The sequence below is a fragment of the Pseudopipra pipra genome, chromosome 3, assembly GCF_036250125.1.
Source record: "Pseudopipra pipra isolate bDixPip1 chromosome 3, bDixPip1.hap1, whole genome shotgun sequence".
In the NCBI taxonomy this organism is placed as follows: Eukaryota; Metazoa; Chordata; class Aves; order Passeriformes; family Pipridae; genus Pseudopipra; species Pseudopipra pipra.
In genome coordinates, this window is record NC_087551.1 from 98,426,745 (window position 1) to 98,445,431 (window position 18,687).

The following is an 18,687-nucleotide window of genomic DNA, read 5'->3' on the forward strand; positions in this document are numbered from 1 at the left end:
ACCAACTGCAGTCTTGGAAGAAGCAAAACAAAGCAGCTAAGGGCCACAGGAGACACTGAGAAATAAGGTATAGGTTGAACTAAACCCACAATTGCTAGTTGGTACTAGTCATTTGCAGAGACTCTCTTGGCTAATTTTGAGTTAATGGGAGGTAAACTAGCACTCAAAGGCACTTTTAGCAACCATAAGTTAACTATGAGGAATATCCACTACTTCTCCATGCAAAAGAAATCCTAACAATATTGTTCAATATGATTTTTTTTTATCCAAACAGAAAATTTAATTTTTGCAAATCACATCCTATTTGACACAAAATACTTCAGATCTCTTCAGACACTAAAGCCTGTATTGCAAGCAAATATTTCAGAAGGATTCAGGTAAAGTGTTGAATGGCCCTTCTTATTGCCATCCTTATTGCCATGTCATGCAGCTTAGTTACATTTTGGATTCAGGAACACTTCAATATAGTCCTATTTGAAACTTGTTGTTAAATTAATGTTAAAAAGCTGCCTAGAAGCTTGGAAGGGACTGTCTGGAACACATTATATCATAATACCTAAATGTAGAGCAATTTAATTCTAGAATGGCAACTTAAAGTTATTTGACTTTACTTAAATAAAGCAAAGCCATCCAACTCATTATCTGGCTATAACAGTAAGAAACAACTAATTTTTCAGAATCATCTCTGGACTCCTACAAAGCAGATCCTTCTTTTCTGGCATCTGCAATGTGTGATTCAGACAACGTAATATTTTGCATAAGATGAAGCATAAAAAGTTTAAAAATGCAATAAGTTTAGTAAGTATAGGCTAATAGCCTATGCTTGCATTTATACATTTATAAAGGAAAAAAGCACTAGAGAACATAATTCAATTAGTAGTTTGTGTTCAAAACACTCAAATGCAGATTAGAGATCAGTGTGAATCCAAACCAATTTGTCTGTACTCTCCTATTTATGCAGCTCTTACTTACAAGAAGCTTAGTTGTTTCTGTCAATCAGAAACACTGTCTAAAGTCCACCAAGATGATTGCAGAGAAGCTTTTATTTTGTCTTGAACAGAATTTACATTTGCAGATCTTTGGCAAAGAGTTCCTTTTCACTCAAAAGGCCTGTTTTCACTTATTTTGAAGAAAACACTAGAAATAAGACAACAGCTATGTATCTCTTTCAATCAAACAAGCTTCTGTTGTTTCTGTAAGTCAAAGAGAAGACCTTCAGGATGTTTAATAAAATAAAATAAATTAAAAAAAAGAGTTGTCACTCCTTTTAAAGCTTTTCAAGTAAGTCTTATGCTGCTTTCAAAGGTTGGACACCAAATGCCCAAAATAATGTAAATACCTAGTAACATTTATGCATCAGCTTCTCTAGCTCTTCCTCAACATATTTTTAAGTTATTTCCCATTTTGCAGGGTGGGAGGAGGTGGGGAGGGGGAAATCGAAGGCCTGAGAAAAGTATTTAAACACATTTCACAACAGGAAACACACTATTGTTTATTTCCCAACATAAAAAAACTACAAAATGCCTACATATAATACAAGGTTCAAATTCATGAAGTGTTCATAAATCAGGAAGATCTGATTCATAAGAGCAATATCAGTACAGTGGACTTCCATTTGTCTCCTGCACAAAGATACGGATAATTTTGTCTGTTCTGAGTTACTTTTAGAGAACAGGAAGTTATTTCAACAGATGAAGACACCAAGTAATCATTGTTATGAACAACATAACTGAATTTGGAGTGCTGTCAGGATCAAGGAAAGTGCCTTAAGTTTGTCATCTTGTACTCCAACATGCCAGAGCAGGTTGCAAATTACATCTTTCACAAAGCTTCCTGCCTCATGACTGCAGCTACTACATAGAAAATAAGCAAAAAGCATAATATAATGAATATGCATTAAATTTAAACCAATAGAAATTATTATTTTTAAAAGTCTGCACCTACAGAACACTAAACTGCATATAGCCCAAAAAGAGTTTACTACGAGGCTTTCAAATAGGCTGGAGAGGGACTTTTCACAAGGGTACATAACTAGGAAAGACGCAAACAGAGAGAAAACAAGTAATCCTTACACACAGTCACAGCAAAATCCCATCTAACTGATAGTGCCAGACAATGCAATAACATACATAGCTAGATCATTTCATTTTTAAAGAAGGCCTAAGACCAGGAAAAAAATACTAGCAAGCAAAAACATCATGAATAACAAGGAACTTTTTGGCTCCATGTCCAAATTTCGTATTTATCAACAGCCCTATGAGGAAATGTGCCTGGTTCAAAGCAGGCAGTTTTATAAAACAGGACAAAGACCTAACTGCAAATCCACTACAAAAACAGGTATGCGAAGGACATGCAAAAGCCTAGATTACAAGTGTGAGAGGCAGCAGCAGAAAGATAAAGCAGAAGAAACAACAATCATTGTACAGAATTCAGGTAAGACTAACTGGAGACTGGGCATCATGTCCATGCTTACACCATGCTCAGTGTGATGTCAGACAGAGATCACCTTCTACCTTGCCCTTGACCATTTAGGCCACTTCTAGAATAATAAAAACCTCTGAGAGAAAAAACAGAACAGAGTCAGCAAAGTGAAAGGTCCTTGACAACAGCAACAGATGATCTGGAGGAACACAATGAGAAACTTCAAAAGGGTAAAGAAGGCTGGTTTAAAATAAGTGCATTATGAAACTGCAATGCACTAATTCTCTACACTTCATTCATAAGTTCTTCTGAAACTTTCCCTTCTCAACATCTTTTGCAATAGCAGCCAAATGCACAAAGTTTTGGTGGGTTTTTTTGGTTCAGTTTGGGTTTTGTTTTGATTTTTGGGGTTTTTTTCGACTATTATTATTTAAGGCAGTAATAGGCAAAGAAAAAAAAAAGAATCGGTACTTCTCCAACACAAATTTTCTCTTGCTCATGTATTGAACTGGTTTGGTACCAACAAACTAGAAAACAGATCTCAACATTTAAATATTTCTATTACTTTTAATACAAGCAGAATAATTCTGCAACACACGTATCATTTGAAATTCATACAGTCGATCTGTACTAACAAACTGTGAACTTGCAATACAAAATGTAAGGACATTTGCAGTATTTGCAGTCCCTGAATCTGAACTTAAAGTTATTTGAGTATCTGCCTATGCTGAAAACCAAACTAGAATACTGCTACTTGGAGGTTGGTGGAGGGAAGCTGGATTTGCTGATGCCTCATACTAGAGGCAAAATACAAGTTCCCTGACCTCCTAGACAAGCCCAGACTGCTAATGTCAGGAATGTTATTTTTCCCTTCTGGCATAATTTCAATTTTCAAGTAAGTATACTTGGATTTTTACTTAGGTAAGACAGCCTTGTTTCTCCCACCACAGTAGGAAACCCTCTCTCAGTGATTGTAATAAGCTGCAGTGACTCTATTGACGAAAGTGAAGAGGTTGGCAACACACATGCCCAGGTGACCTTCAATGCTCTCAGACAGCTGCTTTCTCCAAGTCTTTCACAGCACAAGAATTCCCACCACTGACGTATTTAGCACACTGACCCTATTCAAAGTCTGACAGATTCTGTAAACCCTCACAGCAACAAATGCAACCCTCACATAAAACCTCGCATAGCTCAATCATCCTCACAAAACCCATTCATTTATCATGAACCATAAAAGTAACAATCACCATTTAAGAGTTCCTTGTAGTTCACATAACTGTATCTTCATATTGCCACTAGTCTGTACCATACCTAATATTAGCAAGATCTACTAATTGCTTGAGGGCCCTAAAAGAAACTTTTCACCTGATCTACCTCATGCATTATGAAGATCTTTGGCAGATTAGTTAAGAGAGCTTTGCCACTTAGCTACTTTTGTTCCTCTAGTAAAACTTGAAACACAAAAGGTTCAAAATATAGAGGATTGGCACTCATGAGGTAAGTAATCTTAGAGAAGAAAGAGAACTGACACAAAAGGCAGGAATTTCAGTAAGACATTATCATGCAGTTTCTTGAACTATTTTAATTTTCAAGATAAATCCTCCGGAGACAATGCTGAAGCTGTAGCAAAATCGTTATGTACATTCTGTTTAGGCCGCTCTCTCTGAACCCACAGGAGACCACAAAAGCTCTCCCAGGTAAGAGAACACCCCTGCCCATAGGAGCTATAGGCTCCCACACCGCGAACACAGCCAGGACAGGTTTCCTGGATAACTTTCAAGTGACACGCATCTTGTTAGGAAGTCCCCTTTTACCCCCTCTTTCAATAAATCTATACCTGCCTTTGACTCCATCACAGGTAGGTCAGCTGAGCTATTCTCAATACATACTGATGACATAAGTACACACACGTTGTAGGAGACCTGTGACCAATATATTTTAGTTGGTATTTTGCACTGCTTGAAGTTTCTTATTTTAGAAAATCACATTTAGCTTTAGGGAAATTAAGTTTCACCTTACTCCTGCAAACAGGCAAGTCCTAAAAATCAATAGTCTCTATTCAGATTCATAAAACCTGTTAACAACTAACAGACAATATAATACAGGGCAAGTGTTGCTTACTCAAAGAGCAGGACAATACCACAATGCATTACACAAACTCTGACAAAGCATGACTGCACTTTTTCCAAGCCTGCTTCAGTCAGAGCCCATCTCAGAGTGCTGCTGGAGCTGTCTTTGTGCAGTATAGCCCTGTGCTCTGCTGTCCTTGCCTCCTGCTCGTTATCCTTCTCCCTTGCAAGTCCATGTGCTTTTGACATTTAATACACAATAGGAGTGTCTGGCATGCTGAAATTCAGCTCAGTGCTGTGGTATCCCCAAAATCCATGACATGTGCCAAACACATGCTCCATAATTATCACTCTCTGGCACAAGCAATGTTCCTCTTCCCTCACTCATGCTTTTAAACAAGAAAGATGTCATCATGGCTAGGCTTCGTGAACGAAGATTTGGGAAGGGCTCTACCCACATTTGTTGTCTTGAGCCAAATACCTATCCCCAAAAGCACCTCTATACATTGCTCACTTCAGGCCTATAAGCATCACTCAGTCAAGCTTAAACTAAGGCAAATACAGTATTTTGAGACATTCAGTATGCTTACACACCTGCTCAAAACATCACTGTTTAAACCCTCAATAATAACATGGGGAAAATTGTGACTCCCTGAAAATGAAAGCCAATTCAACACAGGGTAGACATACCAGATACTCCAGGTTAGACCTACATCAACTTTACACTGGACAAGAAGCACATAATTTCAGTGCTTCTGAAACATAGCACTTAGTGATACTCCTGGGACTTCATTCATCACATTTTTATAACTGAGAATATTGAATACTACCAAGGTTCATTTTAGAAGAACAACCTTTCGGTATTCTTCAACATCTTCATAAATTACTTGGATACAGGACTGGAAGGGATACTAAGCAAGTTTGCAGATGACACAAAACTGGGAGGAGCTGTTGACTCCCTTGAAGGCAGGGAGGCCCTGCAGAGAGACCTTGACAAATTAGAGGACTGGGCAATCACCAACCACATGAAGTTCAACAAGGGAAAGTGCTGGATTCTAAACCCGGGATGGGGCAATCCTGGATGTAGATACAGACTGGGGAATGAGATGCTGGAAAGCAGTGCCATAGAAAGAGACCTGGGGGTCCTGGTCAATGGCAAGTTAAATATGAGTCAGCAGTGCCCTGGCAGCCAGGAGGGCCAACCGTGTCCTGGGGGGCATCAGGCAAAGCATCACCAGCCGGTCAAGGGAGGGGATTGTCCTGCTCTGCTCTGCTCTGCACTGGCGCGGCCTCACCTTAAATATTGTGTGAAGTTTTGGGCACTGCAATATAAGAAAGATATTAAGGTATTAGAAAGTGTCCAAAGGAGGTCAATGAAGATGGTCTAGAGCCTTGAGGGGAAGCCACATGAGGAGCTGCTGAGGTCATTTGGTCTGTTCAGCATGGAGGAGGCTGAGACTCATTGCAGTCTACTATTTCCTTGTGAGGGAAAGAGGAGGGGCAGGCACTGATCTCTCCTCTCTGGTGACCAGTGACAGGAACCGAGGGAATGGCCTGAAGTTGTGTCGGGGACATTTAGTTGGATATTAGAAAAAAGATTCTTCACCCAGAGGGTGGTTGGGTGCTGGAACAGCCTCCCCAGGGAAGGGCTCACAGCATCAAGCCTGACAGAGTTCAAAAAGTGTTTGGATGACACTCTCAGGCACATGATGTGACTCTTGGGGATGGTTGTGTGCTGGGCTAAGTATTGGAATTGATGATCCTTGTGGGTCATCCAAATCAGCATATTCTGTGATTCTGTGAAGTGTTCTGCAGCTACACTGGTTGCTCTGTATCCATCATCATGAGCCACAGTCACATCACTCAGTCCTCAATTCAAGTAGCAACTCACATTTTCATTCACCATCCATCTGTAATTTTCTCATTTTCACTACAGTCAGATGATCGGAGCAAATATGGTGGGATATTGTCTTGAAAAAAGTCACAAAAAGAACCACGCACCCTAAAGTTCACATATAATTTGTATTGTCTGTACACTGCTCATATAGCTCACAGACACACTCAAGAGACAAAAAAACCACTCCTAAAACCTATGTTTTTGGGGTTATATGAACATTCAAAACAGCACAAAAAGAAGTTCCAGATGTCTAGTAAAACAGGAGGAACTAACCAGCTCAAAAATTTAACTAATCATGCAGAAAACTATCACTAGTTTTATTCTGGTTTTGCTGTTAGATGTTTAGCTTCCCCCTTATCTCCACCCCAGACAAAAGCAAACCAAAATTGTTTCTCGCTGTTACTCGGTAAAACTTTTTCCACAATACTTACACTTGCTAAGTAGTGATAAACAGTTGTATAACTGCTCAGAATATCTTTACTTTCATTCTCGAATGTTAGAACTTTCTGTGAGTGACATGGCCCTAAGTAAGACTCTCCTATTCCACTATTTTTTTGATGAAAACTGGATTAAAAAAAAAGGAGAAAAATGTATTTATTCATTACTCTAAGTTACCTTACTTATGCCAATACATCAGAACACATTCTGCACATGGAAATGAACAGAAATAATTTTAAGTTAATTGGTGGATAGCACCCTAGTAGGAATCAGCTTTAAGTTCTTATAAACCCAGCCACATCAGATCAGATGAAAAGCATATCTGCAAACTACACTTTGTCAGTGGCCAAAGACAGATTCTTCTTGACTGCTGGAGACACATGTTGCTTCTCAGTCCACAATCCCTTATGTAATTTCTACATGTCACCATTTAGTGAAATATAATTTTTATTTGCGACAAGAGTAAGAAGATCCCTTCCTCCTTTTAATTACTTTGTAATTTCAAAGTCAACTTTGAATAAGCTTGTCATAGAGCTGAAGTAAAGACTGGAAATTTTTTAAAAAAATACAAACAAATCCCAACTCAACCATAAGAAACAAAGACAAAATTTTTTAAACTTGGCTGAAAAATTAGTCTGAAGAGATGCTTTCAGACAAGAAGCAGTAATTGTGATGATGCAGCTAACCATTATTATCTAGCAACACAGAAGAAATGAAGCTTAAAAAAAGAAATTATCTTTCTTATTAGACCTGGAGACACAAGTTAGAAAGACCAGACTAGTTTTAGGTTTAAGTCTCTCCATTAAAATCTCTCCATTTTCAGAAAGTACAGAGATGTTATTTGTTTTAAAGCTACACTGGGAGTTAATGGAGATCAGAAATAGAACCTTCATGTCTATGCTCCTTTTCCAGCTTACCCATAAACCATCTCTTCTTTTCTCACCTTCTCTCCAAGTGATCTGTACTAACAGTAATTTCCTTTTATTATGGCCACTTTCTTCATCCATTTTCTTTAATCCTCCTGCCAGACAACCCTGTTTACATACCTGGCAGAAGAGAAGAGGTCTCTAGGAGATACATGCTTTGGTGGGGGGATAGGGTGGGGGAAGCACAGGTCCATGGAGGTTCCAGACAGTATACAGACTAGTCTTCCAAAATTTCTGGAAGACTCACTATATATGACCTACTAGAAAGGAGCTACGAATTTTATTAAGAACAGGATATATATTCTATACTGAAATCTATTTTGCAGAATAAGTTTTATTAATTTCAAAGTAAGAGTTACAGCTATCTGTAGACAATCACAAAATGATAGCATATCATCAGACTTCAGTACATTCAACATTTAGAACAGGTGAGTTTTACATACCAGCTCCTATACAAGAGGAAACCAAGCAAATACACAATTTGCTAAGGAGATCTATTGGTGTAGTCTGACTCCAGAGTACATGGCTCAGTACCCAGGACACCTGTTACAAAGAACCTTTGTGTACTACTTTCCACGAGCACTTTAGTAAAGGTGCCTAAAAAAAAAGTGTTTGTGTAGATATTTACATTACTACATCTACTGAAGAATGAATTGTTCTGTTAGGAGGTGCTGTGTTTTTTCTGCAGCTACTACTCTATATTACAACGATGATAAGCCAGCTGTTGCAAAGAGAACATGTAACAGCTGAGTAAAGCCCTTATTGGGGGAATCATGAATTAGGGTCCTGCTCACCCATCCAGTTACCTTCCTGTTTGTTTTCCCAGAACTTGTAGGAACCTTATTAAACACCTGTGTTCCTCTAAGGAGATGACTAATAAATTCCTAACCTAGACAGTTCCATTTCGTTATAGCCATAACCACTACCATGATGGACAGATTTGTTCCATGGGACAAATGCACAGACATGGAACTCAGAACAGATCGCACAAAGATCATGTAACTTACAGCAGGATGTAACCAACTAAAATTGGCAACTTACTGGAAACAGTTTCATGCTCTCTCCTTACAAAAGCGGTTTTAATAATTTTTTTCTTTCTGAGAAGGCAGAATGAACTACAGGGATCTCTTCGAGACTGACGGTGTTTTCGTGCGACCCCAGAGCGCGGCAAAGGCTTCTCCAGCGGTGGACCAGGCGCGGTGACAGGGCAGGATTCCCCCCAGCGCCCTTGACGGAACGAGTCCTGCCCTGGCCCCGCAAACAGCGGGTTCTGGAGCGGGGACTGGCTCCCGCCCCCTGCTCAGCCACCTTTAAAATACCCAACGGAGCCTCCGAGAACCGGCGGTGCCCGCGATGCTGCTCGGGGGAGCGAGGGGACGCCCGTGTGCTCTCCCCTGCCCCACCACACACACGCGACCCCGCAGCCACCGCCTTCCCGGAGGCAGGACTGGCACTGCCAATCCTCCCTCATCCTCCCGTCCGCGCTTACCTGGAACTCCAGCCCGTAAATCACCGGCGCGTCGTCCTCCATTGCGGCTCCTCAGCCTCGCCGCGCACCCCCGCCCGCGCCCGATGCTTTCTGGCCCTCGGCGCAGCCCGTTGCCAGCCGCTTCCGGGAGCTGCGCGCGGCCCGGCCCTCGCGCAGGCGCCGTGAGGGGGGAGCGGCGCCGGGGGAGGTGGCGGCGGCTCCGAGGTGACAGGATGGGGTGGAATGGGATGGGATGTATGGGATGGAATGGGACATATGGAATGGAATGGGACGGGGGCGGCCGCGCGGCTCCCATGCTGCCGGAGGGCCGTCCGGGTGGGCGGGTGTCGCTGGGGCTGCTCCAGGTGGAGGCTGCGCCCCCGCCCCCGCGGGGCGGCCGGGCCAGGGCACCCGCGGTGGCACCGGAGGCAGCGCCGAGCCCAGCCCAGCCCAGCCCGGGGCCGCGGGTGTACTGCAGCTCCGCTGGGCGCTGGTCCCGCTTGTCTGGCCCCGCGCTGGGGACAGCGCTGAGACTGCGCGGCCCTTCGCTGGAACGGGGACCGAGCTGGGCTTCCGAGCTTTGAAGCAAATAAGGAGGCCCTGGAACAGGTTGTCCAGGGAAGCTGTAGATCCCCATCCGTGGAGGGGTTCAAGGCCAGGCTGGATGGGGCTCTGAGCAACCTGGTCTAGTTGAAGGTGTCCCTGCCCACGGCAGGGAGGTTGGAACAAGATGATCTTCAAGATCTCCTTCCAACCAAAGCATTCTATTAAATTGTTTTGCCTTTGTTCAGTGGGAGGCCTTTGCTTTTCAATCCCAATAGTGTTGCGATGTGCAGAAAGGATGGAGAGAATATATTTTCAAAATTAATTTATTCTGTGGTTAGATGTTAAATGAAAGATGTCATATAGTGAAATTACTATATTTTTAAAGCAAGAATTTCAGCGTTTATATGATTCTTAGGAGTTTCATTGTGACACCTGACCAACACCAGAGAAACAAAACTAATTCTTTTTTTGGTGGGGACTTTTCCCTCTTCAGTTACCATGGAGAATAATGAAAGTAATGCTAAGGATGCAAAGAGCACCTCAGATGAAGATGATAACAGAGACATAGTCCAGCAGAAAACTCAGGAGGAAATTCTCTTTCATGAGGAAACCATTGATCTTGGTGGAGATGAATTTGAGTCTGAAGGGAACGAAACTGTATCAGAAGATTCAAATAATTTTGTAGACAAACTTAATGAGCAAATGATGGAGAGTGTCATTATTTCAGATTCACCAAACAATAGCGAAGATGACACAGGTGAACTTGGTTGTCTCCAGGAGATTGTAGAACAAATGGAAGCTAAAGATAATAAAAAACCAGAAGCAGAAGTGGATAAAGAAGAGTTTTTAAGTAATGAGAGTGAAACTGAACATGAAGAAACACCCAAAGACATTTCTGAGATTGGAACAGATGATCAGGCATCTTTGAAGGAAGAATCAATTCAGGAAGCAGTGAAGGAGGAACCAAAGATGGAAAACAACATTTCTGTTGATAAAAAACCAAATAATATTGATGAAAGCAAACCTGAGGACCAAATATCATCCCCCAGTACTAGCAAACCATCTTCTGAGGCTGAGCCTATTCCTGTGTGCACCATCTTTAGCCAAGCAAACAATGTTAGTACCCAGGCACAGTTGTTCCTACCTGATGGTTTTGAACCTCAGATGGTAAAATCTCCCAGTTTTGGTAGTATAATTGAGACTCCAGTGAAGTCTAATCCGCAGGTGGTTCAGCCAAGTCCTAGTCTGAGCAAATTCTTTGGTGACACTGTTAACACTAATACTTTAGCTTCTGATTTTTTTGATTCATTTACCACATCCAATTTTATTTCTGTTAGTAATCCCAATGCAAGCTCTTCAGTTCCAGAACAAATGTCCTCTCTTGCTAACGGTGGAGATGGTTCTTGTGCTTCATCTAACCCTACTTTCCCTGTGCGCAATGGGAGACCTGAAGCAGGTGGTCCTCCCTCATCTCTAGAAATAACTCAATCCCCCAAGCCATTCTCACAAATCCAAGCTGTTTTTGCTGGGAGCGATGACCCATTTGCCACAGCCTTAAATATGAGTGAACTAGATAGAAGAAATGATGCTTGGCTTCCTAGTGAAGAAACAAGGAATGTTCTCATTTCAGTTGCCACACAACAGTACAGCACCGTGTTCATAGATAAAGAGAATCTTACCATGCCTGGATTAAAGTTTGATAATATCCAGGTAAGAGTCTGTTATTGCATCTTAGTCTATGATTATATTTTAGAAATACTGTGTAAGCTATCCAGTAATGTGTATATCATAGTGCTTCATATTGCTGATGGTCACCATGTGTGTATTACTTCAAACCTAATAAAAGTCAGCGTCACTGCCTACTCATACGTAAAAGGGATAAAACCGGATCTAATTTATTCATAGTGACATTTGTTGGGTACATTGAAAACCAGTGTTGACAATTTCCTTAGAATCCAAAGCTGATTGTATTTTTAAGTACTTTGTTTCTGGTCCTCCTAGTTAGTAAGATGATGCTTGAATTTGGAATATATACAAAACCTCTATGCTGTACTCCAGTCTGAAAGCAGACAGCTTTGTTTGTGGAATTCACTGTTGCAACCAACTGGGAAATAAGATTTTTTCATTCATGTTCACAGTGTTCTCAATAATGTTAACACTGACTGAAATTGCATCTTTTCTATCTTCCCTAAGCAGTGAAAAGGTATAACCTATAAGAAAGATTGAGTGCTGCAGCAAGGCAGTTGGAAGGGATAACACCAAAACTAAAGGGAAGACTCCAAATGAGATCATGAAGCAAAAAACATAGCAGTGAAAACTCAATTTTTTGCTTCTATCAGAGTTTCCAACTGCTGAGAAGGCATAAAGCTTTTTTTTCAGAATTTGAGAAATTTCACTTAGATCTATTCAGCATTTCTAATGAAGCAATTTTATCCTGGTCAAGACTAACTATCGTAATGTTTTGGTTTCTTTTCTTGAAATAGGCTAATCCTACTCTTTGATATGTATGTCTCTGGATAATAGAATTGTTGTTTAGATAGATGGTGTTGAGGGTTTGAATATTTTAATCTTTAATTGTGCGTAACAAAGATTATCAGTCAATAGTCTAATGCAAAGCAGAGAATAGTCTGCAGTAACTTCCTAATCTGCAGGAGCTATCGGAAAAGTTTCTGGAATGAGTCGGGTCCAGATTTGTAGCTAAATTAACTGACAAATCTTAGTTTTCTGTCAGAATCAATAAATTATACCAGTTTTAGACATATGCCATGCTGCTGCTGCTTCTTGGGTTAACTTTATCTTAAAACGTTTGTTTGTGTCACAGAGCCTGAAAAGTAGCATGAATGAAAACATTGTAATAGGAAGCTGCTACTCTTCCTGTCCTTCCCACCTTGCCCAAAATATCCCTTAGACCTTGATGAGTTATTCAAGACTGTGTACTGTGCCTCTCCTGACAGCTAATGAGATGGACAGAAGGAATGATCTCTTCTGCAGGCTCCAAGGATGAGGGCTTCCTTATTGCAGGCCTTCTCTTTCACAATACTTCTTGCTCACTTCTTGCTCACTTAAGCCATCGATTAAAGGCTTGTTTGTGCTGTTGATTCCCTAGATCTGGCCATGTGCATATATGCAGATGTACCATTTAGTACATAATTTAAAAGAAGATGTTTGGCAATATCCATGTGATTTATTTCTACAATAAGACCTGATGTAAAATCATGAATGGAATTAAGGGGCACTCCTGCTGCTTTCTTCATTGATTATAATTTATAAGTAGTCTCATAGATATGTCAGCAGGCACAAGTTTTGAAGTGCTTTATATTTAGGCAACTTTCCTCACTTTCAGTTACTGCTTTTCAATGGCCTGAGTGCATGACTTGACTGACTTGACATCCCCTACTTTGGTACATTGTTCCATGCCCTACTAGTATGCAAACTGTGTATTTAACTGAAACTATAATTGTAGAGTACTTGAAATGTCAACTGAAACATTGTGGGAGGCATGTTTTCAATGTTAAAGCAGCTTCCAACAATAGTCATTATGGCTTTGGTATGAATAGTTTGCTAATGTAAATGTTAATCCAAGATGTTAAACCAGGCTGCATGCAGTGGACAGAGAAGTTGGTTGTAAAGTGCATTTACATTGAGTGAACTGCAAATGTGCTTCAGGGAAGGACTGAAATTTTGCATGATGTGTATTGAAGAGCTTGATCCTTTACTCTTTTCCCTGCTTGCTCAGAAAGTGTTTGCATGACAAGTGTATTGTCTGAAAATTTTTTCAGATGAGTTTTATGTGGATAAATCATACCAAGAAAAATACTGAATATTTTTTTATTTCAGCTGCTTTTGGTGATCGTTCAAGAAGCATTATTTTTAAATTATCTTGGATTGTGAATGGTACAGATTGTCTGCACCTGTGTTCTTCGAGTGTCGGAACGAGTCTGAGTGCAGCTTTTTATGCTCTTTCCATTATGCCTTTTTTCATGAGTTGCTGTCTGCTGTCCTTTGTTTCATTATGTTCATTTTTACTGTTTCATTCTCCGAAGTACTGTTGGGTCCAAAATGCTATTGGGGGAGATTAGGAATTCTTCTGTATTCATGTAATTTTGCACACAGTCTTTTCTTAATCCTTTGGACTCTTCTGTCCGAAAGATGGATATCTCATTTATTCATAGGATAAGTGACAGCATTAGAGGTAAAGGATTTCCATGTAGTGAAAGAGTAGTTGCAGTCTCATTCCTTAAACACAAATATATTTCCCATCATTGTCCATGGGGAAAGTGCCAACATTTAGTATCAATTGTCTTTACGTAGCTGTATTTTATTAATTTCATCTTTTTTTTTAAGCAAAAAGGTATTGAGCTCAGGTAGCCCAGTTTCTCTGACTGATTCTTGCAGTTAGTTCCTTTGAAATTAAGAACACTTATTGAAGGATTGCTGTTTACTTCGTTGTGTGATTTCCCAAGTTTATTTTCTGTGGGTATGTAAGGCTAGCTTATCGTGTGCATGTTAATCTTTGATCAGTAGCTTGCACCTTTCAATGTTAATAGACATTGTAAAAACCCATAAAACTGATTGTGTTTCATAAGATCTTTGAGGAATATTTTGTAAGATCTGTGAGCAATAATAATAATGTGAGAAGCAAATAAACCTGAATGTGTCAATGCTAACTGAAACCAGTTAGAATATACCAAGAATATACCAAGTTATGTGGAGTAAATGCAGAAATTTTCATTATAATGCTGTAAATACACGTGCAGTTATATTTATTTCACACAGAAAGTACTGGAAAATAAGTATTTCTCTAGAGGAAAGAACTATGTTGCTCAGCTTTAATTCTATATCTTATTTTGCAAAAATGATGTTTAAAAGAATCTTGTTATGTGTCTTGTTTTTCTGTTCCATGAACACCAAGGGAGATGCAGTAAAAGAGTTAATGCTTCGCTTCTTGGGGGAGCAAGCTGCAGTGAAGAGACAAGTTTTGAACACCAGCTCTGTGGAGCAGTCATTTGTGGGCTTGAAACAGCTAATTGTAAGTAACAATCTTTGTAATTTAGTATGTATTAAATACTATGCTTCCTTAAAGATAATTGGGAATTACTGAATGTGCAGAGAAACTGGGGAAAAAAAAAATCTACAAATCAGTCTATCCGTGATCCTGCCATAATACTCACCAAACTACAGTAATTTTTAAAGGGAATGACACTGGGATTTAAATATTTGGGTTTAAATCATGCAGTAAACATTTTTTTAATATGCAAAAGTTAGAGAAAAGGTTATCTTAAGTGACTGTAAATTTTTTTTTGTGTTGTAAATGGTTGTAAAACAGATTTTAATCTCTTTTTTGCGTACGTATTTATGTTTTTACCTGAGTGTTTTACAAAAGGCAAGATGTACAAGTTGTAAATGGTAATGCCTAATTTTTTACTTCAGTGCAGGAAAACTAAAGTAAATTGCTTCCAAAGGAAAGCTTAATTTAATCTTTTAATTAATGTAAATATTTCTGTCCCGTAAACAGTTGCATCTAGCAGCCTCGTGAACCTTCCTTCTACCATTGTGTTCCTGTATGAAAGTCATTACTATTACTTAACTGAGCCTTACCTAATCTGGTGACATGACAAGGTATTTTTGACTCATTTTATTTTTGAACAAAATGGGTGAAAAATTACTGAGGAAAAGCTGTGAGGAATTACAAGTGTTAGGACAGTCTGTATTTGGTATTTAACGTCTTTTAATCTAAGCGTGTGACTTGACTTGTAAAGCTTCAAAAGAGACAACTTTTTTGTCATGTTAGGAATACTCTGGGAGGTTTCGGCAAGCACTGTTCAAGGAATTCAGCGGTGATTTTGGAAACTAAAGCCAAAAAACAGATTGTGATCTCCATCCTAGAGACAGATATTTTTCAATTTGTCTCAATGTTTTGCTTAGCTTGAGAGTTTGGAGGGGAAAACAAAATCTTATGGGGAAATCTTGTACCCATCAGTGTCTAAGTAGAACAAGTGTTTTTTCTGCACTTTCTTTCCCTCTTCCAGAAGGGGAATGGGGAACATTTTTCCGTTTAGCCTGGTAGTTGGTGTCTATGCAAGGTGTTTTTCTGTGCTGCAGACAACCTTGTAGCTTAAATACAGTGCTGGTGCTGATACTGTTTTAGTTTTGAACGTGCTCTTAAGCTCCAGAAGAGCCGTGTTAAGGTTCTTATGCTCAAGGCAGCGAAGCTAAGGAGGCAGTATGCAGCTGTAGCATCATTTGCTATCTGTAGATCATTTTTATTTAAAAACTTGTCTTATTAGAAGGGTCGGGGGTTTTATAAAATTGGAGCCATTCAGCTAGAAGTCAGAATGTTCTTCAATTTTCAAGGCTCTCAATCATTTGCTGTTAATTGTTTGTTTCTTTTTATGATGATAATTAGTTGGTCAATTTTTTCCCTTGCAAATATTGCTGTTTTTTTCTGAAATTCTAAATGTAGAAAATTTATTTCTGATTGACAACAGTCTTTTATGTTTGAAAGAGATTTCAGACTTAGAAACATTAAAATCCCATGCTAGATGATACTAATTAAAAATATATATACTTTTTAATACATAGGCCAGAATGACATATAAGTATTCTGTTACCAATCACCAGTTTTACTTTGTTTATGAGTGAATTCCTGACCACATATGTGCAGTGAATAAATCTTTTGATGCAAAGGACCACTTACAGGACATATTTTCATTTAAGATCTGGGTAAAGACTGATGCACATTGGCAATATTGCTACGCAGTTTCCATAACATTACAATTTTTTTCCTTAGGAGTTTGTTTGGTATCCTTGAACTACACATGAACATGAGAATTAGTGAGATTGTTTATCACTCAACTCAATCCCTTGCAGCAACTCAAAAGACTGTATTTCACATGGGTCCACAGTACAGAAGAGAAGTGCTTGGAATTAGGATAGACTTCAGCTTCAGACTGATACCTGTTATTTAAGAGTTTACCTGTGAGCTGATGTCCAAACCCTGAAGTCTATAGAGGTCTAATAATACAGTCACTGATCACATCTAAATTTAGTCTCAAGAATTGTCACATGTTGTAGGACAATGTTGTGTCACCAGTGGCAGGTGAAACAAAAAGTGAATGTTAGGTTCTGTTCTGAAAAACTTGTTAGGTTAGAATTCTCAGATGATCTTGGGTGGACTCCATTGTATTATGGAATGGAAAAAATTTAGAAAAAAAGAATGCTATTCCAGGTTTGTCTGCTTCAGAGGAAATCACTTCATTAGTATCTGGTTACTGTTTTAATCCTGTGTGGGTGGGAAAAACATACTAAATGGCTCACTAGTATCCCAAATCTTCATGCCAAAAGTCTTTATCTGCAATTCTGAAGCTTCTCTATTCTACCATACAATTGCTTCTCTTTTCCTATTTGTCTATTTTAACTAATAAACAAAAAACCACTGCTGCTACTTTCAAAGGCTATTCCAGAACTTCATTCCTTTGCTTGCTAATCAAAGGAATTCTAATCAGTCCTCTCTCAAAATCTTTCTTTCTAATCGAAGCTAAAGTTGTTTACAACAATTTAAGTGTTTTGGTGTCATGTTGCTTTTTAAGTAATTTTCTTTTCTCAGTATTTACTTCCTCTCCCCTGCTACTTTGTATGGGTAAACAGCAGTGGCAATTCCAAAAATAACCCATCTCTAGTAATCTAGTCATGGATGCCTTCACAAGCATCTTAGGAGCTCTTCTCGGAACCTCTTCCAATTGAAGCCAACATCTTTTTGTTATCACTGCCCAGAGTGCACATTACATTGTAAGTTACATGACTTTGCAGGTTAAAGATCTCATATGCTGACACTGTAAATCATCTTATCCCTCTTTGGTGATGTGGTCCTTACGTGCAGTGACAGTACTTCCTAGATTACATCTACAAATGCAGATACCAGCTCTTTTCACCAGGGTCACAAAACAGTATCTTAAATTTGATTGATTCCTGTGTGCATCCTAGAGTAATAACTTTTCACATCCATTTAAGTTAAAAACAATTCTGTGGGTAAGATGAAATTTCTGTTTGCAGCAAAGAATGTTGGAGACTGATGTCCTTTTGGGGGAATCATAGTGCAAAGTCTGCAAAAGTTTCCTGAAGTACAATTAGTTGTTAGAAAACAAAAGTTACCAAGAAGTTAGTAAGCTGAGCTTCCAGAGGGGCACCTTTTCTGATGAAACCACCAACAGCAGCATCATGCCTAAGACAAATTCTTGTTCAGCAGGAACTGAACTAAGGTTGTTAAACTTGGTTAACAAAATTATTTTGGTCTGTAGTTGTTTTGAGTGAGATTTGTACCAGTAAACCAAAGATAGTTTATTGAACAACTGAACTTCCGCATTTTGAATTTCTGCTATCAAATGGGTAACAGTGGATTGGAAATGTTTTACTGGTGGGGTAATGGTGTGAATTGGTGTAGTTGAATTAGTTTTACAACTTTGGGGCTTGTAAGAGATACAGGAGTGCTGGAGCAGTTCAGCAAAATAATTCTGTAATAACTAGTGAATAGAGTTATACATCTGTACAGGGAAGGTTTTTATATTTTTCAACTGAAAGCAGAATATCTTGAGTTTTCAGTTTCTAAAAAGTTTTATCAATCTGGCATAGGAACATGCATTTACGTCTAGAGCAAATAAATGTAAGCAAGAGCTTGTCTTCACAACGTTGCTTTGTTTTACAGCAGCAAATACAAGGTGCAAGCTGCAATTATGTTAGTTCCTGTTATTCCATATTTTAGATTAATTGTTTACACTCATTTTAAGAAATAGCACAGTCTGTCTTAATAGAGACCCCTCTGATGTTTTGAGATGTAAACCATAAGAAAATTTTGTCTTAGATAGTTATTATACCTAAAAAAAGACTGCTATATCTTGCCACTATGAATACACAGTGTTTGCT

The 18,687-nt window shown here is 39.2% G+C and overlaps 2 protein-coding genes across 2 annotated transcripts in view; one reads left to right on the forward strand and one right to left on the reverse strand.

Moving 5' to 3' along the window:
• Positions 1–9,363, reverse strand: part of EIPR1 (EARP complex and GARP complex interacting protein 1) — a 75,469-nt gene extending 66,106 nt beyond the window's left edge. Inside the window, exon 1 of the mRNA XM_064650463.1 lies at positions 9,244–9,363. Coding sequence (XP_064506533.1) covers positions 9,244–9,285 — 42 coding nt within the window. The 5' untranslated portion in view covers positions 9,286–9,363. The remainder of the gene's footprint in view (positions 1–9,243) is intronic.
• The window catches only part of TRAPPC12 (trafficking protein particle complex subunit 12), a 48,605-nt gene continuing 39,010 nt past the window's right edge, over positions 9,093–18,687 (forward strand). The window contains exons 1-3 of the mRNA XM_064650462.1: positions 9,093–9,447; positions 10,262–11,478; positions 14,681–14,797. Coding sequence (XP_064506532.1) covers positions 9,108–9,447; positions 10,262–11,478; positions 14,681–14,797 — 1,674 coding nt within the window. The 5' untranslated portion in view covers positions 9,093–9,107. The remainder of the gene's footprint in view (positions 9,448–10,261; positions 11,479–14,680; positions 14,798–18,687) is intronic.